At 43.2% G+C, this 16,991-nt stretch overlaps 1 protein-coding gene across 1 annotated transcript in view; it reads left to right on the top strand.

The window, feature by feature from the left end:
- MTCL1 (microtubule crosslinking factor 1) overlaps window positions 1-16,991 on the top strand; it is a gene marked incomplete at its 3' end in the record, with an annotated part of 96,300 nt that overhangs the window by 35,163 nt on the left and 44,146 nt on the right. Inside the window, exons 3-4 of the mRNA XM_080611184.1 lie at window positions 11,103-11,162; window positions 13,248-13,322. Of these exons, the coding sequence (XP_080467310.1) occupies window positions 11,103-11,162; window positions 13,248-13,322 (135 nt within the window). The remainder of the gene's footprint in view (window positions 1-11,102; window positions 11,163-13,247; window positions 13,323-16,991) is intronic.

Below are 16,991 nucleotides of genomic sequence, written 5' to 3'. Positions count from 1 at the left end.
AGGAGGTGAAGGTTTATCAAGTCCCCTAACAAATCTGCACTTGCTGTTTCTTCAGGCTTCACAAAATAATCCTAGATTTGTATTCTTGCCTGTCAGACTCGGTATGGCTTCAGGATGTGACCCAATCACAGTCTTTCATCAGGCATCCCTACTGCCTTATTTTTAATCACAGCAGAACCGTAGTCATGGATTAGTGACTATTAGATACCTCTTTGCAGCAACCCCTGTATCCAGTCTCCTACAAACTTCTGTTTCAGGGAAGACAATGAGAGCCCTTGACTCCTAAGGCTTTGGTCCAAGCCTCACTGAAGTTAATGAAATTGTGAGATTTTTTTTTTTAAATCATTATAAAATGGAGATTGGTGTGATTTTGGCACATGGAGTTATATTCCATGGTGGTATCTGGTATTTAGCCATTTGTATGTAGTTAAATCCCTGTACTTCATATTTCTGATTTATAGATAAAAAAGTGCCTTTTTTCTTTTTGGTCAAGAAGTATAACGAAAAGGTACTTTTACAAATGTTTTCCCAACCTGCAGTCCCCAGCAGGAGCACGCCATTGCTGCATTGCTCTTCCTGCGTGCTTTGCAAACTTTCCACGTATGAAGAGGTTCTTTGGAGCAGGCAAATCGAATACAAAGCACATAAAGATGTTCCTGTTCTGATGTACTTTGGAATGAGAAGTACTCAGAGATGAGAAAGGCTTTGGAGTTACTGTCTAAAAGCAATTCTTCAGAAGCTGATTCTCAAATCATCTTCAGATAACTCTTGTATTAGGCAGCAGCATCAACAAGCTGTGCAAGTGGGATCGGTAAGCTCTTCCCTGTAATTTATGTGTTCTGATGCATGGTTGCAACTGAGGAACACCGACTGGCATCGGCTTTCAGAGACTTGTGAAGTTGGCAATGCTGCTCACCTTTTTCATATTTTATTCTGTATTTGGGACTGGATGTGCAGCAGCACAATCCAGATAGCTGGAGTGGGGTTTTGCCACTTCATTGATGAGCTGTATATATTCTCAGCAAAACACACATTTTATAGCAGGTATATAAAAGTACAAAGAAAAGGGCATGATTTTATAGCCTTTGAGATCAAGCCATCAAACCCAAGTGCTGTCAGCCTTAATTTATTGTCATAATAATTATCATAATAAAAATACTGCATACAATGTGACTACGGTTACAAATTCAGTCACTTGAGAGGTTAGGAAATGGTAGAGGAGAAGTTTCCCAAGCAGCCTAATGCAGTGCATAGATGATCCCTTCCTGCTTGCTGCATTGGGTCATGGCTGATTGTGGGTGCACTTCCCGACCTTCCTGCACTGCTCCCATAGGTCCTCTAGTTCCTGGAGAGTACAAGGTTTCTTATGCAGAAGTTACTGAAAACCAGCCCTGGCTGTGTGTGTGTGGAGCTCACCCCACACAGGGGAATGGAAACATTAGCTGTTATTGAGCATAATTTTATTTTAATTTGGGGCCTAACTGCTGTTGCAAAGTTAGGACTCAAATAGGCTGCAAAGAGAGAGATATGAACACCTACAAAGTTGAAGCTGTGAATTCCTCCTTTGGGCAGGTTCTGAGCACCATCACCTCCCCAGAAACCAGTGCCCAAAGTACTGAGGAACTGCAGTGGGGAGGCTTGGTGAGCTCTGACACCAAGGGATGGGAAAGCCATCTGTCCTTCCCAGGAGCTACAGAGCAGACCAAGAGCCATTATCTCAGCCCATGCTTTCACCCATCTCTAAGAGCTACTCTCAAAGGTCTGAGAGCATGAAGATCCTTTCCCAGGTCTCCCTTCCCCGAATAAGACCCAGTAATACACAATGCCTTTCATTTTGAGCTTTGGTCCTCGGAGTCCAAGCATCCCTGGGTATCTGGAGGCAGTGACCATGAACTTCAGCAAGGAGCTGCAGCAGGTCGTTTAGGCTTCAAAGCAGCACAGGAGAATGCAGCCGCTGCACACTTACAGAGTCACCACAGCTCCCTGAAAGCAGTGGGAATGGATTCCCAGGGAATCATGACCCAGCCCCAGGAGCAGGCAAAATGGTTAAGGATAACCCAAACACCCACCCAAATCATGTCCTGCTTCACACAGGAATATTTTGCTGTGAACATCTCTGGTGTCTTTATATTCTGTGTGTTTTCAATTTTGGTGTTTAAAGCACTGTGTTCCTGCTTGGGCTTGTCATATTCCTTTCCAAGCACATCTTTGTAAGGCTATATCCATCACGTAGAATTTTTCATTTGGTATTTACAGGATTGCTGCTGACGTGTCTTTATAGACTGGCTTTATTGAGGAAATGGAGTTTTTGCAATCACGCTCTCTCCTTTTGCTTTCCCTCCTGGCCATTTCCAGTGGCAGTGGGGCTCATAGGTAGCCTAGCACTTTTCTCCCATAAGGATAGCTCTTGCCCCACAGAATGTGTTGGGAAAGCGGGTGGACATTGCATTGCTGCTTCTGGAGCGTTGTTTGTTACAGCTTACCATGGGGCTGGTGTGCTTGCAGGAGTTCTGCCCCTTTCTCACCTGTGCCTTGCCCTGGCCTGACCTTCACTGTTTCTTAATTACAAGTGTTATGCTCTGGCTTCAATTTAATTCCTATAATTGATGGCTTTCTTCATTGTAGCAGAACTAACTTTATTTGTGCTTGAACTGTGACTCCCATGATTTGCTGAATATGCATGTCTTGGGAGTGACCCATCACCCATCGGTAAATGGCTGTATGCACTGAATGACATATAGGAAAAGGTAGCAGCTATCTGAGGTTGAAGCTACTGAAGTGTGAACTTGCTGTCTTTTAGCTCTATTTTTATAAACCCCGCTTTCAGAGTGCAGTGTCCTTAAAATTGTGAAATAATAGATGGGCAACCAAGGATTACAAAGACTATCTGGGACACGTTCGTTTGGGATCATTGCAGTTGGCCTTTAATCTCTCTGCTTCTTTAGAATTTCATTTAATACTTTATAGAAACCGCAGGTTACGCTAATCCAGAGAGATTGAGTATGCTTGTGCTTATAGTTGTCTGCTCAAAGAAAATATTTCTTTCCATCCCCAACATGAAAAACAGTCCTGTAGTTGTTGATCTATTAGCGCAGAAAGCACAGATGTTGTGCAGTTCTGAATACCTTCCTCTTCAAAAAGACTTCCGAAAATATCTAGGTTTTTTAGATGCCATGAATTTTGTTCTTTACATCTATACTGTGCACGTTATAGAGATTGCAGAGCTGTGTGTTTTCTTCCTCTCCCAGTGCCATAAATTGCTACAGTAACCTCCTGACCTAGTATGATGAGCTGAGGGGTGGGCTCAACAGCCCTCCTCTTCTTTGCCACCACTGTCCAAATCTTGTCTAGCTCTGTTTCATCTCATCGCTGTCAAACTCTCCAGTTTGCCCAGTGTGCTGATGGCTGTTCTGATATTGGGACCACCAGTTATGTAGCATTGCTCCCTAAATGCTTTTGGTGGCAGAGAATGAGCAAGCTCTGTCTCTGCAATTGGAGATCAGGTAGCCATCCCTGTGCATGTGTCACGTTCTTAGTCTTCTGAAGAAAAAAAACCCAAACACCAACATTTATGCCTGTAATAGATTACCTCTGCTACAGGAAATGCCTGGCTGAGTGCGCACTGATCAGCAGAAAATGCTCTTATGTTGTCTTCCTTTGGGAATGTAAACTCCTAATCCCTTCTCTGAACACTACCTGGCCTACAGTCCTATTTTGTAAAGCCAGCCGAGGCCAGTTGCTCACCAGCAGCTCCCAGCTGTGACATGAGAGCAGTACACTTGCTGCAGTCCCTCTGAAATGAGTTGGGTTTCAAAGCATTTTTTCAGGGAGAAGAGGTGAGGAGGGCAGTTCACCTCTGTTTTCAGGCAATCTGTGTTTAGCATTGGGGCGATGCCAAGCAATGTGATGTGAGTGTTAGATGGAAGAGCGGGTATGTCAGGGGCTGTTTCCAAGGGTTTGCTTTCCCTAGCAGTTGTCTAGTTTGCCCAGATTGCTGCAGTAAGTGTTGTCACAAGAGCAAAAAAAGGCTTAAAAGGGTCATACAAGTTGTTTGTGTTCTCCAGGAGTTTTGCAACCTCTGTTTTGTCCAGAGAGTTGGAGAAGAGAGCCCCAGCCAGCAGCACTGGCTGTGGGGCTGGGTGCCTGCACTCCCAGCAATAGAGGGAGACACTATTTCTCTCTCAGCATGCTGAAGCTGTGCCTGGGCCTGTATCATTGCATAGGGTTTTGTGGCTGAGGATGAGTACTATTACTGGCAAGCCATTTCAGGATAGGTCTGTTTCTCTGTGTATATAGTGCCCAGCACATTTTTCATGGGCTGTCTGCTATGGTGTAACGCTAATGAGGCAATTACAGGGCTCAGGCAGTGTCAGTGCAGCACATACCATTCAGGTTAGATATGGCTCTTGAACGAGCTCTTTCCAAAAGGGGGTGCAAGCTGCGGTGGCTTCCAGCCCGTTTGCAGAGACAAGGAGCAGACTGGTGCTCAGTGGCTGCAGCTCAGCTGATGCAGGGGAGTTCAGGGTGCTGCTCCTGCCTCCTGTGCCAACAGGGAGAGTAGTCCAGCTAGCATACCTTACCATGAGCATTACGGGCATTATATGGTGGGAGATGGAGAAGTAGAGGCCTGGCAGCAACCCCCTGCTGCTGGTTGCTGCTGCTGCTTCTCCTGTCTGGCAGGAGTGCAGTGATGCACAGCTGTAGTTTCCTCCTCTGGCGCAGGGGCTGGAAGTGAGGTGGTGCCACAGCAGAGGGCTGTCAGCAAGTGTGATGTGGGGGTTAAGAGACAGGCACAGCGTGGGGGACTCATGTTTAATAGCTGTGCAAATGGAGAGGTGACAAGGCTTGGAGAGACAAGTTTGCTCCTGGCACATCAGCATCACAGCACTGGTGTTAGCCAGAGGGGGAGAAGCAGTGCTGTCTGTTGTGATCTACCTTGCTTCTTTCTGGTTTTCTTCACCTGAAATAGAACCCAAAATAAAAAGGAAAGTCTGGTCCTAGTGTTATAATTTTCTTTATATATTGTGACACATGATGTAATTTGGATCTTACCAAAATGGTACAGACAGGGACTTTTAAATACATTTTAGTGAATTTAAGAACTGACTAAGAAAAGTGTTTGAGCAGAAGCACGGCATAGATCAGTGATAGAACTCTTAGAATATAGAATCTCAGCTGTCTGTCACAGGATTTCACTTATTACATTAATAACAATTATTACATCACTGGGATGTAATTTTTTACCATTTATTACTATAATTATTTACTCAATATCTTATTAATATGAATTATTATAGTGGTTTCAGGTCCTCTTGTCAACCTCCGCTGACCAAATATTAGGTGACATGGTGTTTTGTGATCTGAATGCAGAGCTGGCTCAGCTGTCTCACATCCACCCGAGAACTTCAGACAGCAGGTGCAGCCCTGCTGCTGCCCTCCCCACAGCATGCTCCCAGACCTGTCACACCAAGTTATTTGTAAACACCAAGCTACCTAATATCACGATAGTATCGGTCTGCATGCAGAGGGCACTAGGAAGCTGTGACAGACAGACGGTGATGTGTGTTAGTAGTAAGAGGCAAAAGAAAGAGGCTCCTCCAAAGCCCCTATTCATAAGCTTAGCACAATAGAGTAACGCAGCGTTAGGGAAATTTAAGCTGGTGCTGAAAGCTAGTGTGCTTTCTGCTTTTTTACTCAAGGGATGGCTTTTATCCTGAACTGTAATGCTTATGATATTTCAGACATGGCTTGCTTTGCTAGGTCATGTGAATGATGAATATCGCAGTGTTTAGAGGTTTCTAGTAAATGAAACACACATGGGAATGAATGCAGATATAGATCACTTGCGTCAAACCTAGCTTTATCAGGGCTCAGTGAGATATCTTTTTCAAGGGCCTACAGCAATTGAAAAGAAATTAGAATTTCATTGTATTTTCCATTTCCATTAACCATCCCGTAGATGCATATGAAAGCCCACATGGAAAAAACTCACTGCACATTCAGTTTGTAGCTGTTGTAATACAAAAGCATGGGATAGCAACAAAGCAAAATTTCAGTTGGATACTTGGAATTTAGAGATGCTTCAGGCCTTAAGAAAGAACGGAAAGCTACTCTGGCCTATTATTAAAAAAGGTATGTTGCTACAAAAGTGGGAAATGCTTCCTTTTCACCACACGGGAATAACAGTACCAGGAAGAAGATTTCAGAAAGCTGCAGTGTGATCACAGAATCATAGAATAGTTAGGGTTGGAAAGGACCTTAAGATCATCCAGTTCCAACCCCTTTGCCATGGGCAGGGACGCCTCACACTAAACCATGTCACCCAAGGCTCTGTCCAACCTGGCCTTGAACACCACCAGGGATGGAGCATTTACCGCTTATTTGGGCAACCCATTCCAGTGCCTCACCACCCCCACAGTAAAGAACTTCCTCCTTATATCCAATCTAAACTTCCCCTGTTTAAGTTTGAACCCGTTACCTCTTGTGATAGCTGAAAGCTGCTGCTCCTAAAGAAACAGGTTCTGGTCATGTTTGAGAGTGACAGAGCTCTGCATAAAGGTTTTTTTCTTTATCTATGAGGCTGGGCAAGTGGGGTTATGGGTGAAGCAGTGAGATGAAGAGGAATCATGCACCCCCTCAATGTCAAGGTCTGGCAAGTTCAAAGCTGCAAAAAGTTGAGAGGGAAACTGCAAGCAGTAGCCAGTGGAGCTGGATTTGTGTGAAGGGGAAGCACAGAGATCCTCTGCTTTTTTCATCCTTTGCCATAATCTTCCCATGTGGTCCTGCACAGTGCCTGGAAAACGCTTGCAGTGAGGCGTTCCTGAGCAGGGATTAGTAATGCAGTTAATGAACACTTACATCACTTGGGGATAAATCCACCTTCTGACCATCTGTTACAAGTGGATCTGGTTTTCTTCCGATTCACATTCACGCCAAGCAGAATTACCTTCACTTAAATCACTGGTCTTTCTTGGAGAGCAGCTGCTATGAAAGAGTTGGTCCATCAGCAAGATCTCCCAATGAGTCATGTACCGTGGGGCAGATTATGTGTCTCTGGATGTTTTGTTCATTCTTGACCATGAGAGTGTTCAACACTTAGCAAGAAGTTACCTCTTATGAAGAAATGACAGTGTGTAAATCTGATGCTATTAGCCTTGCTATTATACCTGTAATCTGAAAGCAGTCTGCTTCACCTACCGCTGTATTTAGAGCAAGTGGATTTGGTTACTTGTGCCTATCTTTTTTTTCTAAGTAGTGTCAGATCTCTCACCGACAATATTTTCTAATGAATGCAAGTGAAAATTGTGATTATCCATTTCAAAGCAATCTGTAGCAAACCATCGGTGTGCACAGAACATTATTTATACATCTTAAAAGCCCAAGTGATGCTGTGCATAATTCCTCACATCACAGTGATAGAAATTGCCTTCAGGGATGGACTTTTCAAGCCAGCCTCTCTGTTTTTAAGTTGCAGACATTGCCACTTCAATGGCTGACTACTTGATTTTGCAGGTTCAGTTTGATGTGCATATGATAGCAAGCCCACGCTTGCCTGCAAATGCCAGAATGCACCAAAAATTACTTGCCTCTCTTAATAGCAGTGAATAAAGTGACAGGCTAGCAGCTGTTAGAGACTCTGGTTCTCTCTCCTAATTTTCCAAGTCCTTCTTCACTGCTGCCTGTTCGCAGCTCTATTCTCATCCTACTCAGCACTTACCTCAGTATGAAAACTTGGGGCATATCATGTATTTACATGTGTGATTGCTTTTAACTCAAACTTTATTACCATGTCTTGATCAACCTTTAATTCCAGTGCATTGGTTCCTGCTTGCTGTTCCCTATGTGGGTGGTCTCGCTCTCACTCATCAGTTTGCAGGACTTCTTAGACCTTTTAAAAATGGAATTCACAAAAAGACACAAATTATCTCTTCCTGCCCATGCTAGGCTCCTAGGGAAAGGAAAATAATTGTGTCTCTTCCTGTTGGTATTATTGTAGTCACTACATCCAATAATCTTTTGGGAAATTTAGCTTTTAAAACACTGGGCAATTTATTACCTCATATATTAGATCTCCTTGGTAGCCAAGAGGTACGGTGACAAATTGCAGTGAAACTGTAGAGGTAGAAAATACCCAGTGAGTAATCTCTTTCTTCACAGACTAGGTTAAACAAAGGACTAATAAAACCTTGCTTAACCATCCATCATTGAAAGGCTTTTTGGTAGACGGCCATCTCTGGTTGGTCTCTTGACTATAAAAAGTAGTATGGAAATGTTTCTTATAGCATGAATTCATATCAGCTTGTCATGCCAATCTGTACCTCAAATTAAAATGCTCCTTTATTGCACCATTTTACATTTTAAATCATTTGAGCTTTTAGCACATTCTACCTGCTGCTTTTTGCAGTTGCACCCTCTGCCTTTAGTCCAACCAAAATATCAGGTATGTTGGTTGGTGTTTCATATATATGTGCAGCCTGGTCCCACAGTGGTGAAATGGAGATCTTTCCTTGCTCTTATATAGGGCTTAGAGGGTTTGGGCCAAGCAGCCTCTTGTTGCCATGCCTGTGTTTCTAGTCCTCCACTGACTACAGGCCGGGAGGTTTCTCCCTGTAATACACTGGTACTCCCCAGAGGTAAATATTCCATTCTGTTTCTTACAACAAGGACAGACTCAGCCTAAGGTTGAGTCTCTGTCTTATGGAAATATAAAACAATCTCCCAGCCGAGCACTGATCGCAAGGTTGTTCTTATGCAAATCCAAACAGGACAGTGTGAAAATGCTTACAGCAACACCCTATTTATGGCAATATGTTACAAACTTGTTAGTCTCAGTCTGTGAAATCAGTTTTTTCACTGAGGAGTAGACCTTACGGCTTCGAAAACTAGATCACTACCTGCCTGTTTCTCAGTCTGTGATCCATGTCTCCTACCTAAATTTTAATTCCCTTCCCCTTATTATGCTGTACAATAGAGCAAAGGCTTTATTGCTTTCTCTTGCACACTGCAGCTAATGCATTTATATCCCCTTCTCAAGTTGGATGTGTCTAAATGTAACCTTTAACCTGCAGGTAAGAGCAAGGGGTTTTTAGGATATGGCACCATGTTTTGCATTTCTAGCATGACTGGTAGCTGTTTGCTACATTGTGCTTTGAGGCCTCTGCAGAAGTTAGTAGACTCATCCCTGACTCTAAGGGCTTCCAAATTAAATGCAGTAACCAGACAGCCTCCTTTTGCTCAAGCTAGTCTTGCTTGAAGTCACATGGAAAAGCAGTGAGTACGAGGGCCAGGGCTATGCCCCATATCTCTTCAAGCATAGTGAGCATTCTTGCACACAGGGGCATGATGCTGCTGACTGGTGACTGCTTTCAGTTGCGCGTCTGCTTCCAGAATAACACCACATTTAAAAAAAAAGAGAAAACAGTAACTGTTTATCCTGGCTAAGCTTGTGTAACAGGTTTTCATAGGATTCTATGATTCTGTGATTCATGTGATGTTTTTAGTGTTTGAAGTATTTTTTTTTTCTCATTAAACTGTTTCAGTATCCAGAAAAAAAACCATTTCTCTTACTCAGCTTCATTAGTTATAGAAAATCACTGGATTAAAGTAGAGAGCAGATTAGCAAAAATAAACTGTAATATGTCTTGGGCATATGGTGCCGTGTATGAATGGGTTTTAACTACTTAACTGTGTATAACAAAGAGCAGAAGGAGAGATTTGTCTTAGTGTGCAATAATTATAATTTGCAGTAGCTGCATAGCTTAACAGTCGGAAACCACAAATCCATGGAAAGCTTTTGGTTAGGATTTGCTTAGGGTGTGTGCTCCCATCCCTGAGCTCACATTGTGTTTTCTGCCAGCTAACAGCCAGGCACGAGACTGGACTTAGCTAATTGACAGGATGCCTCTCCCTGCTTTCCCTTCCTCTTTGCTGGGCCCATGTTTTGCAGGGCTGGGTTAGTGTGGGTTACAGAGACTGGGATTTAGCCCATTGGATATGGGAGCTGGTGCTGGGCCAGGCACGCTTCTCCATCGCATGGGCTGGAGGGCAGGCACACTGTGGACAGGCCCGTGATGGCCCGGGCTTCACCTCAGCTGGAGATTGTCTGTGCAGAGCAAATACAAACAGAAGAAATAAATAAAAGAGGCCACAATGTCAGGGTGATTGCTGGGGAGTATCATCCTTCAGGCTCTGGGCACAGACAAAGCAATACAGACAGCTTTGAATTCAAATGGCTGCAGTTTCTAGCTTCCCACTTTTTTGTGTGTAATATCTATCGTTCCTCTCTGATACTTCAACCTACAAAAGTAAAATTTATGCCTTTTCTAGATAGACCCAGCTCACACTGGTATGAGCTTCATCCCAAGACAGAAGTCAGTGCAGACATTGATAATATCCTTGTGGTGCTCCACCTTCCACTTCTTAGGAAAACTGTCCTTCTCCCTTTGGGTGCTAAGAGGTTTCTGAAAACCAAGCAGTGGTGATGACATCATTTCCATGTCTCAAAAAAACTGCTTACAAAGGGATATAAAGAATTGCAAAGCCAATTAAATCAAATTTATAACTTAAATTCAGAAATACCTGGAGAATCACCTGGTCTTTATCTAGGCTCCTCAGTACATTTGCTAGCATGGATTGACCAATGATGTTACACCACTTGGTTTAAAACATGCATGTCGTTCCCTTTTTTCAAGGAGTTGCTTTCCTCTGAGGTTTCCACAATGTGTTTCACATCCACCGTTAGTAACATTCTTGGACCTCTGCCCTAGATTAATCAAACATAAATCATTGTCCCATGCAAAAAGAAAGCTTTGTCAAAAATTGTGGTGGTCCAGAGAAGAAAAGAGGGCGGTTTTTTTCCTCTGTGAACTTTCAACTAATTTTGTTCCCTTTGTCTTTTGATGGGAAATTTTGTGCATTGAAAAATTCACTGACAAGGCACTGATCATCCTGGAATTTTAGTGATTATTACAAAAAAATCCAATCCCCAGCTGCTCAGGAGAATATTCTTGCTTTTTCCGAATTTAGTTTTATAGTAGTGAACCCTACCAAACTTGCAGCTTTGTGTTTTGCTTATCAATAACTCAGCATTGCTTCTGTTGCAGAGCTCCCTGAAGAGAAGAGGCAGCAGAGAAATGCACAAAGAAAAAAAGGCATTTACCCAGGTATGGTTTTCATGAATGTGCAATTTTGAGCAAAATCACATGATCAAACTCAGAATTTCTTTTTACGGGTGTTGACAGGGCCATCAGGCACATTAACTAGAGTGCAATTAGGCCTTAATCTACTGAGACCTCCCAGAGATAATGTAGAAGCAATTTAGGACACAAGTGCGATCTCTAAACCATGCAGTTTCTTGGGCTCCTTGTGCTTGTATCCATAGATTCAGGCTGCAGTTTTCTACCAGAAGAGAAAATCACCTTGCCTCGCAAAGTAATTGGATCACAGCTTAGGGACTAAATAAATTTACATGCGGTGCCAAAGAGTTTGTGCTAATCAGCATCACGGCTGGGAATGCAGTTCACACACAGCAACGGCACCTCGCGAACTCTCGTGGCACAGCCTGGGGTTTGATGTCTCTGGTGTCGAGGGGCAGCCCACGAACTTGTGCTCCCCCAAGCTAGGACACAAGACAGAGCCCAAGCTACCCACTCAGCCTCACTTTGCACACCCATTTTATTAAAATCCCGGAGGCTGGTCCTTCTCAGGAAAGTGGTCTGCCCAGTTTCCTCTGCTTTTTGTGCTGACTGTAGGAGTTAAAGCTTTTCCCAGCAGCCGTATGGTTACTGTTTATAGCCAGAGAGATGGGGATAGTGTTTCTTCTTGCTGGGAAAGGAGCCAAGACCGACATTGTGCCTTCCTTAGAGAAAGGTTGCACCTCCCCTGCTGCCCCTCAGCAGGCTGAGTGTACACAGCCAAGACCTGCAGGCTGTCTCTGAGTAGATGGAGTCTTCAAATCCATTGATTTGTAGTAATAAACATAATAAATAATTACAATAGGTTGCACTTGAGTGGGTAGAGCGGACAGCTGAGTGGACAGACATGGGGCTCAGGGTGACCGAAGGCTGCAGCTTGCTTTCCAGGGACACAGCAGACCGAGCTTCCCCACTCAGCCTATAGAAGCACAGCTGAATCAGACCTTAAAATGGGGCACTGGGCAGCATTTCCTGCAGCGCCTGCAATGGAGAATTGTTTAAGTTGTCAGTCAGGTCAGAGAGTTTATGTTTCTGCAAGTCTGTAAAATACATGGATGAAATATATATATATATGCCCACACACGTGCAGATTGCAGATGAATTTACATGAAGGCACGGTTGTGTCCACTGGGGTCTGTGGGTGGCACTGTCCTTCCTTTACTCATTCCTGGAAATAGAGCGCAGTGCAGAGGGAATGGATTCCTTTTGTTTGCTTCCTCCACCCAAATCCAGGCATTAAAAGCAGCTGTAGTTCGCTGTGGAAAGCCCTAAAAATGACTTCACAAAATTAGCCAAGTAACCATGGGTCAGCCCTACACCATTCACAACACGGGGAAATGGTCTGGGAAACCGCCTAGGGAAAAAAACCCAACCTTTATGCTGTATACACACATTATAATTTGTGAAAGGAGAGGGTTTAGGCTTGAAAATGAAAACCATTGCAACAGCAGTATGCAAGGTAGCCGTTTTCTTCAGCAACTCTTTAGGGTAGGAAAGTCTGAGAAACAATACTATGTATACTGACGTGGCCCAGCCTATAGGAGCATGTCCCAGCTATCTCGCAACTCTCACGTGTTACTCAGAGCTGTTTCCAAACCCTGGTATCCAATTAGAAGCATGTGCTGATTGAGACCAGAGCGCACACAGCAAGTGCCTAACCTGGTCAAACAGCTGCTAGGTCCTGGGCCATGACCCAGGATAGGTACAGACACAGCCCGGGAGGTTCAAAATGCTACTCTTCAGCAACAACCTAACCCTAAGTACCTAACATAAGTTCAGATCCCTGCTACGTGTTTTGTGAGAAGCAGCCACAAACTGACTTAGGTTCTGTGCATCCTCATACTCACAGATACGTGCAGCATGTGACAAGACTGGTCTTTTTACTTACTGAGAGCTAGCTCATCATGAATATTAGCTGGAACATCGCACCCACTGCAGGCACACCAAGTAAAAACTACCTGTGAAATTGATTGTCTTGAAGCTGTGTAAAAGCAGAACTCATAGTAGCGCTTACCCACCTCTAGCAGTACTGAAGGAAAAGTTTTTATTCAGCAGAATTGCAAAACGGAGCTTCTTGGAAAGTACCAGGCACCAGCCAAAACACAAAGAAAAGTGGTTCTCCAGCGCAAGGTAGGAATGCTGGCACTCAGCCGGATGCTTGGGTGCTGGTTGTACTGCCCTGTCGTCAGACTTGCAACCCCAATACTGCTTACCCATCTTCTGCCTGGCAGCTCCTCTGAGCCGGTGGTGGTGGTAGAGGAGATGGCGTTGGTCTCACTCTATCTTTGTGTCTCCTTGCCAGAAAAGAAATATCGTATTTGGGAATTTTTGATCAGCTCTTCATTCTCATCACATCATTTACATTGCAGAATCACTTTAAGTTCTTTCCTTTGAGTTTTGTTTCTTTATCTCCACGTTCTACATTTGTCTAAATTAGACTGCCGGCTCTGCAGGGAGGGATCTGGATATTTTCTTTCTGGTTTTTTTCTTATGCCCATTAACATCCCTCTGAAGAGCCATGCAGAGCTGTGGTGCTATTGCATGCAAACAATCACTATCAGTGGTCATTAATTCCCATTTATCCTTAACAGTCTCTAAAGTCCATGAGAAGCACCATGACTGATAGAACATTTTTGCACTGTCTTTCTTTCTTTTCTTTCTGTACGGCCTGCCCCACATATGTTTTTCAGGAAAGCATCCACATACTGGATGCGTAATACAGTCAGGCTACCACAGCCCTTATTTAGCCCTTAAGATTTGAGCCTCTTGTTCTTCCAAAAAGACAGAAAGACTATTCTCTCCCTGCCCTCCTTCCCCCTTTCTTTTCATTTTTGATTTAACTAATAATGAACTATTCTTATTTTTGGTGATTTGGCCTCTCCTTATTTTGCCTAATATGTCAAAACTCTACTTGCCTGTGTGGGTGTCTCGCTTTCTTGCTGTTTCTGCTTTGTTTCAACTGATCAAGAAATCACTGATATTTCTGTACACAAAGTTTCAGAGGGACAGATGCATGAAGGTTGGAGTCCTACCCTTCTGGCATGCTTAGATCTGGCTGATAAATCTCTCCTGACCATTCTTTTCCTTTGGAAAAAAAGCTGTCCAGGGAATGGGATTTTCAGTAGTCATGGTCCCTGGCAGAGAAGCAGGGAAGATCTAGAGCTTTCTCACCTTTCCAGATGGGATCCATATTTAGTAGGCGAGATTAACCTCCATCAGCTCTGTTGTTTTGTGTGAGGCTTGTGTTTGTTCAGTGAAAGAAATCTCATTTGTTTCAGCTCTTGCAAAAAACAAAACCTACAAATGTGGTCCTTTTTTTTTCATAGATGAAACCTAGCAATAAAGTAGTGCTGTTTTAAGAAGTTAATGGTTGTTTTGTCCTGCCCTGATAACATGCTAATTCTGCAGATCCATTGAGTCATGCAGTGATGCCGAGCAAAAACATTGGGGCCCTGAGCCCAAACCCAGCAAAGCCTTTCCCTTTTCTTCAAAGCTTCAAAATGCTGAGTCCCAAGTGCGCCTGGGTGACTGTTATTTATACTGTTTGAAATGCAGTGAGTGTCAGGCTGCACGGCTCCCTGACCCCGGGGGAGGAGCTGGCCCCTAGTGCTCCCAGCTATGGTGAGATCTGCAGGCAGGCTGGCCCTTCCACATGGGCAGTGGTCCAGCCAGGGAGCTGCGAGCTGCCAGCTAGCGCCACTGATGGCTGGGCACTTACAGCCAAAGAAGCACAGGGAAGAATGTTGGATTACAAAGACAGAATAAGGAAAATGTCAGATATCATTATTTCCAAGCTATTAACAGATAAATAAATAAACTGGAGTGATCACTGCACCTGTGAGCTCTGACATGCAGCACTGGTCTGGCTTGTGATCCTTGTATTTCCCTAAAAGCAAAGCCTGTAGCTGGGGATAAACTGATTCTCGATGATAGGAAAAACAGAGTTCAGGTATTGTGCAACCCTGAGCAAAGATGATGCTTTAATCATACAGCCTTATCCAGCCAGAGCAACCAAGATTCAGAGTGACTCCAGTGGAGGCTGCATGGTGTTTTGCCAGGTTTTAATCTGATATTTAATTTGCAGTTTCAAGTCATAAAGAGAAAAGCAATTTGCAAATACATGTGTGAATAGGAGGTGTATGTATGTGAGCAGGCAATAGAGAGGAAAGAAAGCCCATCTTCTAGAGACTCTACTTCTAATTGATCATATGCACCTTGATGATATTCATAGAAAGCTCATTTCTGGTGCCAGAAACAAGATGACCAGAATTTTAGTCAGTCAGCTGATCAACTGATTGCAGCTGTGTTTGAATCCTGAAGCCCACATATTGACAGACACTTTGACTATTGTTTACCTCAATCATGTTATTAACATTTAAGAGAATTATTTTACCATTTACTATATTAAAATCCCAACCTGCACCCAGCAGAATCAGTAAGAAAGCTGATAGAGTTCAGAAGTATACAGCCAATTTCTCCTGTGGCTGTTTAGTTATTAATAGCTGAAATTAAGATATAAGTAGTATATATCTAAGTAGAATGGAGCAAAATAAATCTAGGTAACATAAAAGACACTGTTCCCAATGTGCTGTAGAAATCAAATCATTGCCTCAGATTGCTGAGCCGTAATTAGTTTTGTAAAATTTTTATTTCTTTTTTTTAGTAGCCTCATCTGAGTGAACAATTAAAGTCAGTCATGTTTGCTTCTAGATTTGTTTGCCATTATTAGGGGTTATAACAAAACAGTGCTTGTGAAAGATAGTGGTGCTCCAGAGACTGAAATGAAGTTTCCATAGATACTTGCACATATGTCCACATGACCTACCAACAATGATAAAACCTGCTGTCTCAAGAGATCATCTTTCAAAGCCTGCCTTCCATTATACTGCTAATGCTGATAAATGTGTCTGTCCTACAGGCCAAGTGGCTGTATCTCCATGACAATTCACAGAAGTGATTCATGCAAAGAAATTGTTCATCGGCTTAGAATTTGCTTAACCTTGTCTCCTATTTCAGCACAATACACACTGGAGTTTTCATTTGAGTTGAGATGCAGCACTTTGAAATGCCCAGCACACACAAAAAGATCAAACTCTCATTTAATACCCTGGTGCTTCACGAAAAGTGCAAGTTTTCACATGGGATGGATTTGGATGTTACCACGGTTTAATGATTTTTTTCTTTCCTTTTCACGTGTTTTCTCCAGTCTCCCTTGTGAACAGTTGTCCATATCAGAAACAGTGATCACAATCTGGTCCCTCCCAATAATAACAGCAGCAGAGACAACAATGTGCTTCCTGTTTGAAAAGCAAGTTAGGCATTCTGGCTATTTCACAGCATTGTGAGATCAGAGTAATTTAAGTCTTCACTTTGCAAGACAACCGTGCAGCTTAGCAAACTTTTTTTATGCTTTCTAGCTGAAGGAGACTGAGATTTGGGATTATGATGACTAAGTTCATCTGAGTAGTCTTTGTTTCATGATGCTAAAGGGGAGCAGATGTGTCATTAAACATAAATGGAACAGAAAGTACCAACAAATCATAGAGCCTTTCATTTCGATAATTTTTTCTAGTAAAAGGGGTCCCTGCACATGCAAGGGGGTTGGACCTAGATGATCTTTAAGGTCCCTTTCAACCCAAACCATTCTGTGATTCTGTAATTTTGTAATTCTGTGATTATTTTCCACAAAATTTGCTCAGTATTTGAGAAAAACTAAACATTGTGCTGGCACTCTTGCATCACTGAACACTTGCAAAACGCACATGTGATTTTTTTTCCCCCCTCTTTAACTCAGGTCAA

The sequence above is a fragment of the Psittacula echo genome (genome assembly GCF_963264785.1).
Source record: "Psittacula echo genome assembly, chromosome: 2".
In the NCBI taxonomy this organism is placed as follows: domain Eukaryota; kingdom Metazoa; phylum Chordata; class Aves; order Psittaciformes; family Psittacidae; genus Psittacula; species Psittacula echo.
Note: the sequence above shows the minus strand (reverse complement) of the source record. Positions and strands in the feature narration are given on the sequence as shown.